At 41.9% G+C, this 19,600-nt stretch overlaps 1 protein-coding gene across 12 annotated transcripts in view; it reads left to right on the top strand.

Annotated features, from left to right (window-relative positions):
- The window catches only part of KCNH7 (potassium voltage-gated channel subfamily H member 7), a 273,427-nt gene that overhangs the window by 218,235 nt on the left and 35,592 nt on the right, over positions 1-19,600 (top strand). For all 12 annotated transcript variants that reach the window (XM_081928560.1, XM_081928567.1, XM_081928565.1 and 9 more), the window contains 3 exons: positions 460-885; positions 9,310-9,709; positions 18,511-18,710. In XM_081928560.1, the coding sequence (XP_081784686.1) occupies positions 460-885; positions 9,310-9,709; positions 18,511-18,710 (1,026 nt within the window). The remainder of the gene's footprint in view (positions 1-459; positions 886-9,309; positions 9,710-18,510; positions 18,711-19,600) is intronic.

The following is a 19,600-nucleotide window of genomic DNA, read 5'->3' as shown; positions in this document are numbered from 1 at the left end:
GTTTTTCTTTCTAGTATAGTATCTTAATCCAGTGAATCACACAAGCACATATATATCACATAATGATGAATCTCTGCAATATCTAGGTTTTGGAATACATGAAATCTTTCAATAAATCAAAATATTGCATGTGAAAGGAGACTGAATCCAAGATGGTTCAGGGGGTTTTCCATTCACCAACCTGGAAGGTACCAAGAAAACAGTTTGTAGATTGAGAAATGTTTTTGCAGGATAAAAGCATGGGTATCTGGAGTTGTATCTCTTCACTGCATGAACAGAGATCCACTCACACAATGGAACTTCAAATCCTGGCTTTAAAGAAACAATGTCATTTGGATATATGCTTTCTATTCTAGATAACTTATCCTTTATACAGTGTGGGTCCCTCATTTCCCCCCGTTATGCTCTAAATAGTTTACCCTTACACAGTGTGTTTCGTTTTTCTTTCTATCTCCCTAGGTTCTATCCTTGGGAGCAGATGTTCTGCCAGAATATAAACTCCAAACGCCTCGCATCAACAAGTTTACTATATTGCACTACAGTCCTTTCAAAGCAGTCTGGGACTGGCTGATTTTACTGCTGGTGATCTACACGGCCATTTTCACCCCATACTCTGCAGCCTTCCTCCTCAACGATAGCGAAGAACAGAAGAGGCGGGTGTGTGGCTATTCATGCAACCCACTAAGCATGGTAGACTTAATTGTGGATATCATGTTTATCATTGACATTGTCATAAACTTCCGAACAACATATGTGAACCAGAATGAAGAAGTGGTAAGTGACCCAGCAAGAATAGCAATCCACTACTTCAAAGGCTGGTTCCTAATTGACATGGTTGCTGCAATACCTTTTGACCTGCTGATATTTGGATCTGGCTCTGATGAGGTAAGCTCACTATGACTAGCATCTATCTATTAAGAGTTTACGTGATCGCCTGCTTTGTGCATACATCATGTTTTCTGACAGTTAAAAGTTGGATATATTTTATATCTGCTTTGAGATAGCTGAAATAAGACTACAGGTGTGAGATGGAGGATGAGGGAATAAACCTTGTTTGTCCATTAAGTTAACTGGGTGACCTTGGGCCGGTTACTGTCTCTCAGCCTAACTCACTGGGCCTGTCACACTTTCTCAGCCTAACCACAGAATTATTGCAAAGATAAAAGGGGATATAACACGTTTATGTTTGTCACCCTGATCTCAGAGGAAGGGTGAGTTGAAAGTATGATAAATAAATAAACTATATCAGCTCACACATATCCATGCCTATAATTCTTGAAGAATTGCATGTTATAATGCCCTGGCCATATTAAATAGGTAGTGAGAGATCTTTGGTAATGTCCTGGATTTCACCTTTTATTGCTGCTTTTTATTTCTTGTGCTCTTGACCTTAATATTTCTGTGACAATCCCTTTATACCAAGAATGGGAGCACATGTAAAATGTCCATGGTGCAATATATTTCGCTAATGATCATTCTCAGTCATGGAGATGTCTTTTAAAAAGAAATAGATTTTTCCATTATCTCAAGGCCTATCCAGTAACAAGACCCCTGCTAACAACGCTGTCAACCATCCTTTTTTATGAAATGGCATCATTTTCAAAAGCATCACTAGGCATGCTCCTCCAAGGCTTAGAAATTCTTGGCTTCCAGCTGGGAGATAATAATCAAAAGGTTGCATGTCATAATGCATACCAGTTCTGCTTGTCTGTTACTTAGTTCAGCTAGGTAAACCTATCCAAATAATATATGTCATTGTGATTACCTTAATTTAGCCTCACTTAAAAGCAATGCGTTTGGTAGCACCATTTGGGCATCGCAGCCTGAAGATTTGTTAAAATAGAATGCTTATGGCAAAGTTGTTACTGAACGTCTCCAAGCAATATTGTTATTTCCTTACATATGTGACATATCTTAAAGACAAAAGTCATCTTTGGGCATTCACTTCACTCACACAAATGTCATCATGCAGAGGGGTGCCACCGTGGAAAAGGCCCTCCCTATGGTCACTGTAAGATGGTCCCCTGCAGGCTGTGGCACAACCCAAAGGACCTTATTAGCAAATCTTGGAGACCAGGCAAGTCAGTTTGGAAGGAGACACTTCCTCAAGTAACCCGACCCCAAGTTGTCTTGAAATTTATTAGATAATTGTAAAACTTTAAACCTAGTCTGGTTGCAAATTTGTCGGGTGTGTGTGCTCAAATGCCTCGTGGGCACCAAGGGAAGACATCAAGGGCGCCATTGTGCTCACGGGCACCTTGTTGATGACCCTTTTTGGAGGGTTAGCCCTGCAGGGGGAAATCAATAACAACATTGGGATAGCTGCCATAGAAGGAAGGCTGGCCATCATTGTGGCTTTTGTCACTGACAACTCCCTGATCAGCTTCCAGAGGACCCCAAAGTGTTTCTCAGGAGATAGTATGAAAACCACTTTAAAAAAGAGTAACTTTCTTCTGCATGTTTACAAAAATGTAGAACAGTAAAGAAAGAGAATAAATGAGAATAAATTATGTGGAAGAGGCAAAACTGCCTGGGCGGAAGCAAAAGTGTGACAGTCAGGTTAAAAATAAAGTTTTTTCAATATCAGAAAGAAAACAGTTTTGGTCCATGTTTGTTTTGTTAATTAGAATGCATTCATCCAAGCAGCTGAATACCTATGGAATACCTCCCTAAGTGCAGCTCCACAATCAGACAGACTAATGCATCATAATACATTCGCTAGTCTGCTTCATCAGGCCCTAGCATATACCTGCCCTTCAGCTAAAGAGCCACTAATCATAAATCAATTTAGCACCAGGGTTCTGGAAATGGAAGGCTGAAATACTATTAGCATTACTGAAGGATTCAGTAATCAAAACTGAGAAACAGGTATCCTTGGGGAGCTGCTGTAGCTCTGAACAAGCTTCTCCATGCCTTCCTTTTGCCCAGATGAATGCCAGAGCAGGGCTTCTGTCAGTCAATCATTCCCAGTACTCAGATGCACCAGAATTCCCTGCCCTTGGAAGGAGACACACCAAGGAGAGTGACCCTGCTGGATCAGCCCAAGTCCAGCATCCGCTTCTCACAGTGGCCAGCTAGATGCCTCAAGAAGCTCACAAGCTGGACCTGAGTGCAATAGCCCTGTCCCTATTTGTGATCCCTCCTCAACCACCAAAGGGGGGCTTTGTTAGTGCTCCCCCATGGTTCAGATGCACAGCTTGTAACTACCAAAAGTAATGCATCTTGTATTGCGGGCCCAAACTTGTGGCACTCCCTCCTCACTGAGGTTAGACAGAACCCATCCCTTCTGAACTGCAGGTGCTCGACAAAGACTTTCCTAATCTCAACAGCCCCACTGCCACCCCCATGATACACCACTGGCACTGGTTACAATAAACATAGGATTGGACAAAAACCACTGCCTCTTTACATCCATATGCATAGCACACATATCTCTGTCCTCCAGAATTGCCGCCTGAGGCAGCCCCCTCACACTAGCTAATGGAGAGCTGGCCCTGGGTATCTGCAAGCTGTGTATGCATGAGGTCTAATTGGAAAGAGCCTGTGCACATACAACTTTTATATGTGAAGACTCTGTTCAGAGAAAGCTTTGGATGAATGCAGAGAAGTCAGAAATGGGGACTGTAGACATTTGTATTCTCTTCTCCTGGTCTGACATGCATAAACAAAATAGTGTTCATGGAATGTTGCACAGGTCTCTCTCTTGCATTGCAAATACAGTGGTACCTTGGTTTACGAACTTCATCCCTTCTGGAAGTCCATTCTTAAACCAAGGTGTGCTTTCACTAATGAGGCCTCCCGCCGCCAGTGCCCTTCCACCGTTCAGCTTCCATTCTTGGACCTAGGTAAAGTTCGCAAACTGGGACACTACTTCCGGTTTTGTAGAGTTTGTAAACCAAATCATTCTCAAACCAGACTGTTCTTAAACTGATGTACCACTGAACTTATAACCCACTCTTCAGTCCAGAGACTTTCAGAACAGTTTTCATAAGAAGCTCTTTTACTTCATCAGATCCTTGATCCATCAAACTACTGGCAGTGGTTTTACAGGGCTTTTGACAATCCCAGTTCAATCAGGAACATTGCCGATGTAGAGCAGATGATCTACCACTGATCTGCAGCTTAAAATTTAAAGGCACAAAATGTTTTTGCATAGCCTCATTTGCACTGTTGACACAACATTAATAAAATAGATTGAACTCTTTATTAAAAAAAAAGTTGGAAAGGGTTTATGGTAAAGCGCCCAACAAATAAAAAGTTCTCTGTCCAGCACCAAAAATCCCCATCAGTGTCAGCATCAGACAAGAGTCCCATGAGGAAGTTTTCCACTACTAGGACACAATAGAAGACCCTTTCCCTGGTCAACTCTATCTTACTTCAGAAAATGAGAAAACTCAAGTAAGGGTCTCCAGGGTTGACCTTAAAACTCTAGAAGATAGAAAGGGAGGTGTGGAGGCAGACATAAACTAGTAATACTGAAATAAGAATTCCGAGAACCTAATTGTGATAAAGGTGGGTCTATTTTGAGCTGAATCAAGTGTGATGCTTTGATCACTGTAATCTAATGATGGATTTGGAGCACTTCAAAACACGTCTCACTCATGAAGGATAAATTTTATCCCGACAAGTTGAGCACACGACACAAAGATTTCAAAGTGATAAGAGGATTTTTCAGCACTAGAAGAAGACCACAGTTCCTGAAATGGAATTACTTGGTATAGACATAGTTTGCTTTGAATGTCATTTTCCTTTGCTAATCCTAAAGATGGCAAAGAATGAGAAATTGATATTTAGTTATGTAGCAGAATATTTTTATTTCCAAAGTAAATAAATGTCTCTATTTTCTGGAAGAAAATTAGAAGTCAAAATTTGATTTAACTGGGACCGAGGACAACTTTATTAAGCACTGAAGAATATTAAAAGGGAGCTTAACTTGGGCTGGGAGCTTAACCTCTATGGGCAAATTGGACACCATCATGGGTCTCTGTCTCATTCCTATAGAGGCAATCTCAGCCTGGCTTAAGAGCATGGAGAGGAACTGTGCATTTCCTATTACCCAAACACTATTATTCCATACTAAATAGCCCAACCCTACTTTTCACCTCTTACTGACAAAAACCCAGGTTGAGGGATCCTAACTAGTCACAAGAGGACTAGAGTTCTTTTGTAACACAGCCTACTGCAATATCTTGAGAGACTACAGGGGGTGGGTGTTGGGTCGCACCCATAAACACATTAAAATATTATGGGTGCAAAAGGGCCCTAAACAATCCCCAAGAACTCCTGCGTGTGAGGGGGAGCTTGGGCCATGAAACAACTTTAAGGTCTTTGGCCACGTCTGCTCTATATGTGACCAAAAGTACACTTAAAAAAATTATCACTGAAATTAATGTAAATGTTAATACTTCATGCACAGTATCTTAGTAGTGCTTATAACCATCCTAGAAGGTGGCTGTGCTGTATTTGGGCACAGTGAATCAACACAGTTAATTCAACAGTCAAGCTTCAATAGGCAACCTGGTGGTCTAGTGTTATTCCTACACTGTGTGTAGTGGAACTGCCTAGGCCAAAGATGTAGAACCTGCTGGACTATGTTGTTGTTGTTGTTATTTACTTATACCCCACCCATCTGATTGGGCCTCCCCAGCCACTCTGGGTGGGTCCCAACAGAATATTAAAAACATGACTACAACAAAAACTACAAAGAGAAGGGAGTTGGAATCCAACAGTATCTAGCGGGGCACAGCCTCCGTATCACTGGCCCTAATCCCATGGTCCCCTGCTGATGTTTTGAACTACAGCTCCAATCACCTATAATCATTGGGCATGCTGGCTGGGCTGAGGGCAGCCAAAGTCCAAAACACTCGGAGGACATTACATTAGAGAAGGCTAGCCTAGACCACCTAGTGAGTTTGTTGCAAATACAAGATTTGACCTAGGGGTGTCCTAATTCACAGCTGACATGCTTATTGATTAAACTACAACTTTCCCCCTCACAAGCAAATCCGTGAGAGGGCCTATGAGGAACCGGTCCCAGCTTTTAGGAGATATCCACTGGGATATCTCTAGGTTTATGCTGCAGGGATAGATAGGAACTCTTTCCACGCGCTGAGTTTGTCTTCTTTTGGCTGAAGGGTCAGCCTTTTCATTCCACCCTCCTTTGAAGGGTAACACTATTTGTTCACCTTTTTTTAACTTCTCCTTGTCAAAATTATCTTGATGCTTTACTCTGTGAATGGCAGATCTCCTATAGTCATGCATGTTTGCCTTGGTGGGGGGTGGGGGGAGGCCTAGAATAAATATGGCAGTGTTCATAGCTAGACCACACTTTTCAAATACACCCACAGCGGATGTCGATGGCTGTGCCAGCTTCTTAATGCGTTGGCACTGCCATTATGTAGTAATGACACAGTTAGCTGCTATTACTGAGCTATCACATTGTGCTGTTGCAGGAAGGAAGTTGAAAATTTAGCATAAATAGAATATGTTGTTTTCAACAAACATGGCCCGTGGAATACTTCTCTCTCTCCCACTCCCCCTTATTGCAAGGCTAAGATTATTGAGTTCTAAATTCAGCAACGCATAAAATATATAAAGGTTTATTCAAACTTTTAACATGGTACTTAGTGGAAACTAGTAGGCTGATTTCTCCCACTAGAACCTTAAATGTTTTCGGTTGTTAAACATCATGTATTATGCATGCTTTCTGGAAATAAAAAGAGGTGGTGGTGATGATGGAGGAGAATATATGCAAACTTTGCATCATTATTGACTTTCTCCATTAATATTACACATCCCGCCTAAGTAGATTTGAAGGGCAGAGGGAGCTCCTGCGGCCACTATTTATAGTGTTGCATAATGTTCAGCATTATAGGGTTAATAATGGATAAGGCTCTGTAACTGACGACAGTAGAACGTTTTAGAGCCAAATTAGAAAGTGGTGCAGATCTGTAATTTGAATCCTATAAGGTTGCCATATTTCAAAAAGTGAAAAGTTATTAAGATTTCTTTTGGGGGGGGAGGGGCAAAATTGTGGAGCTTTAGTTTTAGGAAATTTGCCCCCAAATCAACACTTCTAACATGGGTTGCCATATGCCTGAGTTTCCCAGGACATTTTTCGTGATTTTCGGAAATTCCGCCTGGACACTATTTTTGACGTCTGGGGAATTCTGGATGTATGGCAACCCTAAATCCTATCCTAGATAGACTGACAGAAAAACAGAGGAGGGATGCTGGGCTCACCTGTACTTATTTCTCAGGGGGCAGACTCAAGCGAGGCCCATTGCCCGGTTGGGCCTACCCCCTGGGGAATGCCTGGACCCAAGTCCACCTGCCATACACCAATCTGCAGACAGGCCTGCAATCCTCCCCAGCCAGCTGCCGGATCTATGACCAGGCCTGTGGCCAGGCTACAATGCCATCTGACCATTTAAGGTAGGCAGATTTACACCCTGGTCAGCTTGAACTGCACAAGAACTGCCCAGCTGGATCTGATCTAACACTGAGTTCCTAACACTGGTCAGACAGTGGTGTGAGCATTCATATAACATCCCCCCATTGAATCCAATGAAGCTGAAGAGTGCTTCAGTACCTTTGATGGGCAGGGCTGTTGTTCAGTGATAGGGCACAATCTTTGCTTGCAACAAAAGCCCACATTCAGCCCTTGGCACTTGCAAGTTGGACTGGGAAAGACACACATCTGAAACCCTCGAGAGCTTGGTGCTTGTCGGTATAGAGACACCTGCATGAAGTAGATAATGCAGCTTCCCATGTGCTTAGCATGGATACAACCAGGAGCTTATAATCTGCATTGAGGGATCTTTGGGGGAAGCAGCTGAAAAGTCTTGAAGGAGTGGGGGACAGTAGCTCATACACCTCTGGCCTGCAGGTTTATAATACAATGGTACCTTGGTTCTCGAATGGCTTAGTTGACGAACAAATTGGCAGCCGAACACCGAAAAGTGTTCTGGTTTTCGAACGTTTTTCAGAAGCCAAATGTCCAATGTAGTTTCAACTTGCGTGCAGGAAGCTCCTGCAGCCAATCGGAAGCTGTGCCATGGTTTTCGAATGGTTTCGGGAGTTGAATGGACTTCCGGAGCGGATTCAGTTCAAGAACCAAGGCTCCACTGTATGTTATTGAAAATGAGACTGGTTTGCTCTTGTTATGTGTAGACACAGATGTTAATAACTGAGAAGACTTAAAGAACTCCACAGTGGTTTATCCTGCTTAGTTTTAAACCGCTAAATTAGGTTAGCTTTTTTATACTCTTTTTGTATGGATCTATTTTCTGTATTTATCATTGACATTATGATTATTCAACATTGTTCTTAAAATATATACAGTTCTCTTTATTGTTGTTCGTTTGGCATGCTGAGCACCACTTGGAGCACCATTGTGGGAAAGTAGCATATGATTATGATTTCGATGTGCCCAATGTGCCTTTGGGTGAGCATTGCTCAGCAATCAGCATCCTCTCCTCCAATGTCACATGGCAAACCATTAAAAAAGAAGAAGAAGGGAGATTCAAAAGCTGTTTGTGTACAGTGGGGAAACAGCTGTCTGAAGATACAAATGTCATACACTATTCTATGGTCTGAATGCATGTGATCAGTCAACTTTGCTGGCAATCTGTAGTCTCTAGTTACTTCCTGGATAGGAGGCCTCCTAGGAATTTTATGCAAGCTGCCCTGAGCTATGCTGAAAAAACATTCAATAATAAATGGCATTGCAATCCTGCGCATGTCTGTTTAGAACTAAGACACACGGTGTTCAGTGGACCCTTAATACACCCATAGGGGTTGCCTGAAGTAGCTCATCTTATCCCAACTTGTGTTTCCTAATTTCTGTGAAGAAATCCTCGTAGTGGGAAATTCCTTTATTTATTTATTTATTTATTTATTTCTAAATCTATATACAGTGGAGCCTTGGTTTTTGAGCATCTCAGAAGCCGAACAATTTGGAACCCAAACGCTGAAAACCCGGAAGAGAATGCTTCCATTCTCGAACGTGCCTCGGAAGTCAAACAGCTTCTGAGGCACGTTTCTCCATTTTTCTCAATAGAATTTGCTGATCTCCCATTGCGCCTCAGTTGTCAAACGTTTTGAAAGCCGAACAGTCCTCTGGAACGGATTACGTTTGACAACCGAGGTACCACTGTATTAAAAGTACAAATATTCACTGCTGCAGTCACCTTGGTGGTTTTCCACAGCTTGTTGTGGAATTTAAGAAACCTATTGCTGTTCTTAAATTGCATTATTATTATTATTATTATTATTATTATTATTATTATTATTATTTTGCTCCTGCAGACAACAACCCTGATTGGCCTTCTGAAGACAGCTAGACTTCTCCGTTTGGTGAGGGTCGCGCGGAAACTGGATAGATACTCTGAATATGGTGCTGCTGTTCTGATGTTACTTATGTGCATATTTGCCCTCATTGCTCACTGGCTGGCTTGCATCTGGTACGCCATTGGGAACGTCGAAAGGGATTACCTGGCTCGTAAAATTGGCTGGTTGGATTCCCTGGGACAGCAACTGGGAAAGCATTATAACCGGAGTGATAGCAGCTCTGGACCATCTATCAAGGACAAATACGTCACAGCACTTTATTTCACCTTCAGCAGCCTGACCAGCGTCGGATTTGGAAATGTGTCTCCAAACACCAACTCAGAGAAAATCTTTTCCATCTGCGTCATGTTGATTGGCTGTAAGTAGGGACCTTCTGCGTTTTTCACTCTCCCCTATCTCCATCCCCTTTACTGGTGAATAGTGAACACTACAGCATTTCCATATCTTAAATGTGTGTGAGAGAAAAGAATTTGGGTAAAGGAAAGCCCACTGTATGCAAAGGTCAAGGTAAGGCCTCCTCAGCTCATAGATAAGATTCCCATAGTGAAAGCCTTCTAGCTTGCTTTTCATCTAGTCCCCCTCCCACCCCCCCCCCCAAAAAAACCTGAGCTTATCTGTGTTTAACCCTGCAGCTTGTCTTCAATGTCAGGGCACAGGAGCAAAATGTGTCAAGTCATAATAGATACAGAAATGCCCCTGAATGCAGAATGCATGTCCCTAAGTACTAAACAACCTGAAAATGGCTGGAAATTGGGGTGAATGAATGTGAATTCCAGTTTATATTCAGTACTGATAACTTTCATTTTTAGAAATTAAGCACTGCCAAATACCCCTTTATAGTGTCTCTATGGGCTGGGTCACATTTAGAAACTATCTTGTAAAGTAGTAGGACTATTTGAAGGCTTTGCAACCCTAAGCATGCTTGATGTAAGGCTCCCTGGACTCAGTTGAGTTCTCTCCTTACTAAAGGGTTAGGTAAACTGTGGCCCTCTGGATGTTGCCAGAGTACAACTCCCATCATCCCTGACCATTGGTCATGCTGGTTGGGGTTATGAGCAGGGCTTTTTTTTTATCCGAAACTCACTGGAACTCAGTTCCGGCACCTCTCAGCCTGCCACCATTGCCATTCTAAGAGAACAGGGGAGGTGTTCATTGTGAGTTCTGGCACCTCTTTTTCTAGAAAAATAGCAGTAATGGGAATTAGAGTCTAATAACATCCACAGGAGGCACAGATCCCTCATCTCTGCCCTAATATGTGTGTTATCCCTCTTTATTTTTCTCTGCAGTATCCCTCTATTTGGAATATCCCGTATGTCTTCTGTCAATCCTTTCAGCAACCCAGCTAAAAAATAATTTACCCCAATCAGCTTTGCTTTTTTAGGTGCTGCTTTTAGATGCAATTTTATCTGAAAGCCTCCCCGCCCCTGCCCCCCAAAACCACTTTAATTAAGGCCAATATCTACTCCTCTGCATTTTCTTCCCTGCTCATTGAGGAGTGCTCTGTACATGTTTGTGCCTGTGGCAGTGGAGTAGCGTGGGGGGTGCAGGGGGGGCCGGCCGCACCGGGCGCAACATCTGGGGGTTAGGGTAAGGGGGCGCAAATCCATGGGTTAGGGGGCACAAATCCACGGGTTAGGGGGCCCAAATTACTTGCCTTGCCCCGGGTGCTGACAACCCACGCTACGCCACTGGCCTGTGGTATATAGGAGTGAGGCCTATTCTATTGACAACTTACACTAACCATTTCTTATAAGATGTATGATGGAGCTCTTTTCATGCATTCATCATGTTCATGGGGCTCCCTAATAGTGGTGCCTGTCGATGCTCAAATGAACATTATTAGCTCGGTGGCAGAGCATGCCACCAGTAAAACTTACATGTTCTCATTGTGCACAAAAGAATAGCCAAAACAAATTTCGGTCTTCAAAAAAAGTCATGTCATTTCCTTATCAGTGGAGGCTGTTGGAGGTGGCGCTGGGGGCGGGGGGAGCAGTTTCCGTACACCCATGTTCAGCCCACATCTTCAGTGCCTGCATGGGCTGGGTGTCGGGAGCACCTTCTCTGACCTTCCAATCACAGGAACATAGGAACAGCAACACAGCATTCCTGAGGAATAGGTCCTGGTTTAGTGGACTCACATTTGCTCACGTGAGCACCTCAAATGCAGCAGAGTAACGGAAGCAAAGCCGTGGAGGTTTTGTAGCATGCCTAATTTATTTCTACTGATTAAACAAATAAAAGAACATAACAAACATGTACGAGAGAAACAGCTCTCTCATACTGCCATCTTCTCTCTAGACAGATCAAAGGAAAAACCTCACAGTACTAGGAAGTCTGGAAGAGTAGCTTCCACCCCCTCCTTTCTCTCAGACAGAATGTAAAACAAACATGAGCTGGTGATCCTTGCAATGCTGACAAGCAGAAGATCGTTAAGTGTCTAAAAACCATGCCATCCTATGGAAACACATTAAGGAGCAGGCTAGATAGGTTTTTGTAGGGAGCAAGTTCCATAACACTGAGGCTGGGCAACCCCCAGGAAGTCCTTATTCTTTGTAACCTTCGAAGGTCACAGGACTCTAAGTTGAGACTCCTCTGACGATCTTAAAACATTTCACGATGTATACGAGAAGGTTGTCCTTACCTGCTCTGGAGGATAGGACTCAAACCAATGGCTTCAAGCAACCAGTGGTGTCAAGGAGATTTTGACTAAACATACAGAAAAACTTTCTGACAGTAAGAGCTGTTCGACAGTGGAACAGTCTCCCTTGGGAGGTTGTGGACTCTCCTTACTTGGAAGGCAGAGTTTGGATGGCCATCTGTCATGGATGCTTTAGCTGAGATTCCTGCATTGCAGGGGGTTGGACTAGATGCCCCCAAAGGTCCCTTCCCACTCTATGATTCTACCTTAAGATACCCAGCTCCCTCTGCATAATATCATTCTTTTCATTGAAAAGCCTTAGCAAAAATCTCAGTCCAGCAGAACAACTAGGGCCCACGGGGATTTTAAGATGATATCAAAATCATTTAACCAACTGCTGGTGGTGTCCATGTCACTAGGGCATGTGGGGTGGAACCTTTAATTTAAATATATATACAATATATCCCAAACATGCAGTGCTTCTCTGTTATATATCTGTGCGGAAAGTAGCCACCTTATGGCCCTTTCAAAGGGTTGAGCTTGAGACTGCAAACATTGTTTTAGAAGTTTCAGTTTTAAAAATGCTGTTTTTGACAGGGAAGTGTTTTTGCTTGCGTTTCATTCATTTCAAGAATACTTGAAGGATGTGTTGGAAGTTTGGAAGCCTGCAGTCCAAGTGTTAAAGAGGACACACCATTACGGTGCTATGTCTGGTGTACTCTATTTCCTCTCTGTATTCCCTCTGCTCTAGTCATCATACTTTTGCTACAGGGAATATTCTAGAAAGATATGAGCCGGGTAAAGTAGGTCAGGCTTGGTTCTCTTGACACTGCTGAGGGAAGGCAGCCTGTGGCACATAGCTGATATCACTTTATTTCTCTTCAGCTCCAACCGTGGCACATATTCAAGCAAATGTGAAAATGTGTGAATTGCTTATGGAGAGCCTTAACTACTTTTCTTTCCGTTCTTCCTTGACTTAGAGAAGCTTCAAGTGGCTTCTGTGGCAGCGTAATCCATGAAGGGCTATTAGATGGGGTCCACTCTGAAAGTAGAGTGTGTGATTTGACAGGGCAATTAATTGTCAATTAAAATCCTCATAAGAATAAAAAATGGCAAAGGAAATCTATCACTACAATCACCTTAGGGCCTAGGCTGAATCTAGACACATCGAAGGGAAGCGTTTCAGTTAAACGCGTTGTAAATTTAAACAGAGAAAACAGGTAGAGGAAAACGGGGCTCCACAGCACCGTCTGGGGGCACAATGATATATCACATATACAACACATAAAAATCACTTTTTCTTTACCTATCTAGCTGAGTCCTAAGTCTTTTAGAGCTCCTGAACTTTTTGTAAAACTTAGGCTGGAACTGCTCCAGATTGCGGTGAACTGGAACACATAAAACATGGGCTAGATTCCTTTAAGATCACAGGGATCTCTTCTAAGTGGGCATTTGCTTCATGCCCAATGGAATCATGTTTTCTTCCCACATGAAACCCCCTTCAGGCTTCCTCTTGAAGGCTGTCAAGGTGAGAGAAATGTGAGGCAAATAACAAGAGGCTGCACAAACAGGTGGGCAGAAATAATGAAAAACACATTGATGCACCTATATATCGAAGTCCTATTATGCTATAAGCAGCAATGTTTATTTTTTTAAAAAAAGCACTTGATTAGTTCCATTTTATATGATCATACTACCAGGGGTGGAATTCGAACCCGAGAAGAAGGAGTGAGGCACCCAACTCCTTACATCAAACTGTGCCTCCTCAGAGACCATAATTCCATATTAAGCATGCAGTCTGATGAAAACCAAACAAACATATAATCAAACACACAAAAACCTGAAGTGTTCTGGAGTCTGCTGCAGATAAGTGTGTGTGATATTAGATTTAGATACATAGCTGAGTCATACCCAGACCCACTGAAATAAGTAGATTTAACTTAGTCAAGTCTGTTGATTGTAATGGGTCTAATCAGCATGACTAAAGTGTGATATCACCAACAACATTTCAATTCAATCAGATTTTTAAAATAAACTCTGTTAGTTTTGTAAATATTTCTATTGTGTCTCTTAAATGATAACAAGTTAAATGCTAAATACTTAGGGTTGCCATATTTCAAACAGTAAAGATCCGGACAGAAAAGTTGTTGAGCTTTCTTCTGGCAAAGTTGTTGAGATTGCCCAAAGTTGTTGGGAAATCGGCAAAAACAGCACTGCCTACATGGGCTGCCATACATCCGGATTTTCCCAGACATTTTGCTGATTTCCACCTGGACACTGCTGCCAACTGCAGTATTCCAAATATGTCTGGGAAATTCCAGACATATGGCAACTCTTAAATACTGAGACCCCCACAATAATGTCTAGGTAGGCTGGGCCCACCCTTTAACTGATAGGCCAGAACTGCCCTTCCCTTCCCTTCAATTCCAGCTCTCCACTGAATATATAATTAAGAATAAAACAGATTTCTGTATGCTAATTCCATTTACCCATCATGTTTTAAAGGAAATCCTCTTTATTGGTGTACAGGCTTTGTGCACATGGAATTCCTCTCATTAATTTTGCTTAATTCCTTACTGCAAACTGGATGGTCACATGAATTATCTCTGATTATTTCAAGAAACACCTTCTTCTTTGTGAACATCCAACTACTGTTTAGGCCTTGCAACTGAATCTAATGCATGTTGAGACTAAATTACAGGCTTCAAAGAAGCAGGCCCTTTACTATTGCAGCAGCACAACTCCCTTCCTCAGGAAACTGGGATGGCTCTCTTTGTGAAGTCAAGTCAAAAAGCTTTATCTTTCCCTTCTGCCCTCAGCAGTGACGGTTGTTTATATTAGTAGCAGTTCTCGCAGTAAACAAAAGTGCCATGCGTATGCATGTGGGAATGGAGAAAGGAGTTTGTTTTTTACAGAGAGGAGAGAATAAATAATTTTTCCATTGATTTTCTCGGCTTTCATTCTTGGAGATAATGCTAGGTCTGTCAAATCCACTGCACAAATAAATGACAGATTTGATCGACTGAGCAGACGTCTCTCAAGAACTGATGTGGATAAATGGAAATGATTAGAAGTGGAAACGGATGAGACGAAGCTGCACTTTAGAGAGGCCTAATTAATGAACGTCGGTGCTGAGAAATGAATTGAGTCACAGAGGAAGGGCATGTAAGACAACATGACCCAGGAAGTGGAGCTGGAGGGGAACCGGAGTTTCAGGCTGAGCTGTTTCTGAAGGCAGCACCTGAGGGTGTCCTCTTGCACTCAGCTCAGTACTCATTGCTACCCATTAGCAGTACAATTCTACATGTGTCTACTTGGGAGTAAAGTCCTGGTGTGTTCAATGGAACTTATTCCCAGGTAAACGTGTAAGATGGGCCCTAAGGTTGTTCAGTCCCCTAAATTCAACATAGCTCAGTCAGTAGAGAATGAGACTCTTAATCTCAGGATTATGGGTTGGACAAAAGATTCCTGTTTTGCAGGGGGCTGGACTAGATGACCCTGAGGGTCCCTTCCAGCTCTGCAATTCATTGATTCTAAGTTAGGGTTGCCATATTTCAAACCGTGAGAATCTGGACAGAAAATTTGTTGAGCATTGGGGTGTTGGGCAGAGTTGTGAGCTTTTAAAAGCTTTGCCCAAAGTTATGGAGCTTTTTTTTTGGAAATTTTTTTTGGGGGGGTTGAGGTTTTTGAGCTATTTTAAAGGAAAACTGCCCAAAACAACACTGCCGACATGGGTTGACATGCGTCCGGATTTCCCTGTACCTTTTTCTGATTTCCGCCTGGACATTTCTGGAAATGTCCAGGAAATTCCAGACAGATGGCAACCCTCTCAGGTCCTGAGATGGAGAGAGTGAACCATAAAGGTTGAGGATGTTGGTGGCTCTGCTGTCATTTTAGAAGCCACTGGTCTTTTTTCCCTTTCTTTTGTAAGAGCTTCTTTTAAAAAATTAAAAAGCATTCGTTTTAGGAATCGGTAATCAAGGTAGAACATTAAAATTCTCATTGAAGTTCTATGGCTTCAGTACATTAAAGGGAGCTTCTTCACAGTAGCCAATCCTCCCCACCCCCACCTTGAAAATAAAAGAACTCTCTGTTCCCTTTGTGTCTAGAAATAAAAGAAATATTAGAATCAAAATGACAATTATAAAATAGTAATACGGCATCTGTTGCTTGTTGGCTTTTTTTTTTAATTAAAAGAAAGTACATTGTATTAGCATAAACAATTTTGAACCAGAAATTAAATCTGCTAAATTGTATTTGGGGCGGATGGTATAAAGGACGCCATAAAATCCCTGTTAGGTCTAAATCAGCCTGACATATAAACCAATCAAACTGATATAACTGGATTCTAGCCAGCAAGTAGCACTGAAGCGAGTCGAATGCTAAGGTTTGCAGCTTCAGAAAGTTAAGGTCACTTCATACACCTGACGTAATGTGGCAAAATTTTGTGCTGCTGGGTTTTAAATTGCCACCATTTTTACACAAGTTAAAAACTTCTCCTGGCTCGGGGAGAAATACTGAGGGAAGAGTCACCTGTTTAATTTCTGCCAGTCAAGCTGCTGTTAAGGGCAAAGGAAACAAAGTTAGTAAGTAAAAGGTGGTACCCTCCTATAAGCAACATGGCAGTGTTATATCATGGCAGCAATCTGGAATGAAATAACTCACATTATCAGAAGACACTTGTGTTTAAGGCAGCCAAATTAAAACCAACAATGCTTGGCAGTTTGTGAAAACAAAAAAAAATTCCTTCCAGTAGCACCTTAAAGACCAATTAAGTTAGTTCTTGGTATGAGCTTTCGTGTGCATGCACACTTCTTCAGATACGAAAGCTCATACCAAGAACTAACTTAGTTGGTCTTTAAGGTGCTACTGGAAGGATTTTTTTTTGTTTTGACTATGGCAGACCAACACGGCTACCTATCTGTAACTGGCAGTTTGTGAATTACATTTTCCAAAATAATAATAAAAATAAATCTGCATTGTCCAATTCAGGATTAAATTGTTATTTAATGATTTTTTTAAAAAGCTTCTTCAAACCGTGTGCCACATTCAGTAGACCAATCATATATCCAAAGTGATTGTAAATATGCCTATAATATAGAATCGTAGAGTTGTAGAGCTGGAGGAGACCAACCCCTTTCAGTGTAGAAATCTCAGCTACTTCATTCTTCTTCTTTCCTTCTTTGGCGATCACTCATAGCCAAGTAAGATTGTCTTCCATAAACATGGTTTTAACAATGAGTCTGTAAGTGACTGTGGAGGCCAATTCTGGATCACATGTACTTCATACATGACAGACAACCATCCAAACTCTGCTTAAAAACCTCCAAGGAAGGAGAGTCCACCACCTCTCGTGGGAATCTGTTCCACTTCGAACAAAATTACAAAATACAACATTTGGAGATAACAGCTCTGAATTCCTTTTCTATGTTTCAGCGACGTTGATACAGCCATTCTGTTCTATTGACTTGTTTCCCCTAAAACTCTCCATTACATTCCCTGCTCTTTAACTCTCCATAACCACTTCAACAAGTAGCACAACTGATTCTAAGTTAAACAGTTAAAGTGTGTCTCCAGATGAGAGTTTATTGTAAAATCGGAGCATTTGATGCACACAAATGTTTTATAGCATCAACCATATGACATGGTTGCCATCAAAATACCAGCTAGTATTTTTTTAAAAAAATAAAAATATTACATTTAATCTGGATTTCCTTTTTCCGCAGAAAATCCAACAAGTAAAAACAACCCATTGTACATCTGCAGTCATGGCTACATTTGAAGTTCATTAGCATATATTATTTTATTTTATTTATTACAGTGGTACCTCGGGTTAAGTACTTAATTTGTTCTGGAGGTCCGTTCTTAACCTGAAACTGTTCTTAACCTGAAGCACCACCTTAGCTAATGGGGCCTCCTGCTGCTGCCGTGCCGCCAGAGCACAATTTCTGTTCTCATCCTGTAGCAAACTTCTTAACCTGAAGCACTATTTCTGGGTTAGCGGAGTCTGTAACCTGAAGCATATGTAACCCGAGGTACCACTGTATTCATTTATTAGATCAAAAGATCTCACAGCGGTTCACAAGATATGGGCACTTTGTCATGAATGGGGTGACATTTTGGAATATAACCTTCAACACAGTGGAAGGAAACCTGCAGCCTTCTAGAGGTTGATGGAATCCGACTCCCATTATGCCTCACCATTGGCCATACAGGCTGAGGCTGATGGGAGTTGGGATTCCAACAATGCCTAGTAGCAGGCCCATGCAGAGGCAGAGGGGGCAGCCGGGTATACTTGCCCCAAGCCTCGGAGGGCTAAGCCAGCCAGAGAACCGCCTGCTTTTTCCTTCCAGTTTATAACTTTATTCTAACAAGACTCCTACCCCCAGCCTCAGACAACAAAGCTCAAGACGTTATAAAATCTAATTTGGGCTTACTGTTTTTTTTTTTTTTTTTGAAGTTATAACAACCAGTATGGTGATATTATCTAACTGTTTGTTTGTTTGTTTGTTTGATCCCAGCATTAATGTATGCAAGCATTTTTGGAAATGTCTCCGCAATAATCCAAAGACTGTATTCAGGGACTGCACGGTATCACATGCAGATGTTGCGTGTAAAAGAGTTTATACGCTTTCATCAAATTCCCAACCCACTGAGGCAGCGGCTTGAAGAATATTTTCAGCATGCATGGACATACACAAATGGCATTGACATGAACATGGTATGTAAATCTGCTTTTGATTGCTGAAAAATGTACATTGATAAAGGTACAGGGAGAGGAATGTGTCTCTTGACTTTTGATGGCCTTAGGGGCCTGTACTGAATACATCTTTATTTATTTTTGTTTCTTGGCCCAAGGATACTTTCTGGTTTCACATTCATGCCATTATACATTTCTGTATAATGCAGTGTCATGTTAAAAGCCATTAATTATTCAATTCAATGTGGTATAGATTCATAGAGCAACCATTTCCACCCTTTTTGGGCAAGTGTAATGGTTTGACAGCAACTGGATTTGGCTGTGGAAGCTAGTCTAACGTAGTTTTACAGAAAACTTGCTTTAGATCCCTCATGCTTTGGATTATATGAGCAATAATACACACACACACACACACACACACACTGACCTGTGAAACGAAGCAGTTGCACATAAAATACAAACTGCGACTTCATTGCTGAAAGAGAGGTAGCATAGTGTTATATAACTACATAAGAGCCAAATGTATTTTAAGTGGATGTTGTGAAGAGGACAGTTTCTGTGTCAAGTTGCTCTGACGGATGGGATGCTTAGAGCAGTGTTTCCCAACCTTGTGCCTCCAGATGTTTTTGGCCTACAACTCCCATCATCCCTAGCTAGCAAGACCAGTGGTCAGGGATGATGGGAATTGTAGTTCAAAAACAGCTGGAGGCACAAGGTTGGGAAACACTGGCTTAGAGTTCAAAGGACTCTTGGTTTGCAATTGCATGTTTATATCCCTGTTGTTGTTGTTGTTGTTGTTGTTTTACTGAAAAGCAGATTCAAAGACAGCGACCAAAAACCTAAGCGCTATGCAATGAAATCATTTTCTTTGCTGCTGTTCATTTGATCAAAATCACACACATACGTACACC

This window comes from Podarcis melisellensis (assembly GCF_964234715.1).
Source record: "Podarcis melisellensis genome assembly, chromosome: 1".
Taxonomy (NCBI): Eukaryota; Metazoa; Chordata; class Lepidosauria; order Squamata; family Lacertidae; genus Podarcis; species Podarcis melisellensis.
Note: the sequence above shows the minus strand (reverse complement) of the source record. Positions and strands in the feature narration are given on the sequence as shown.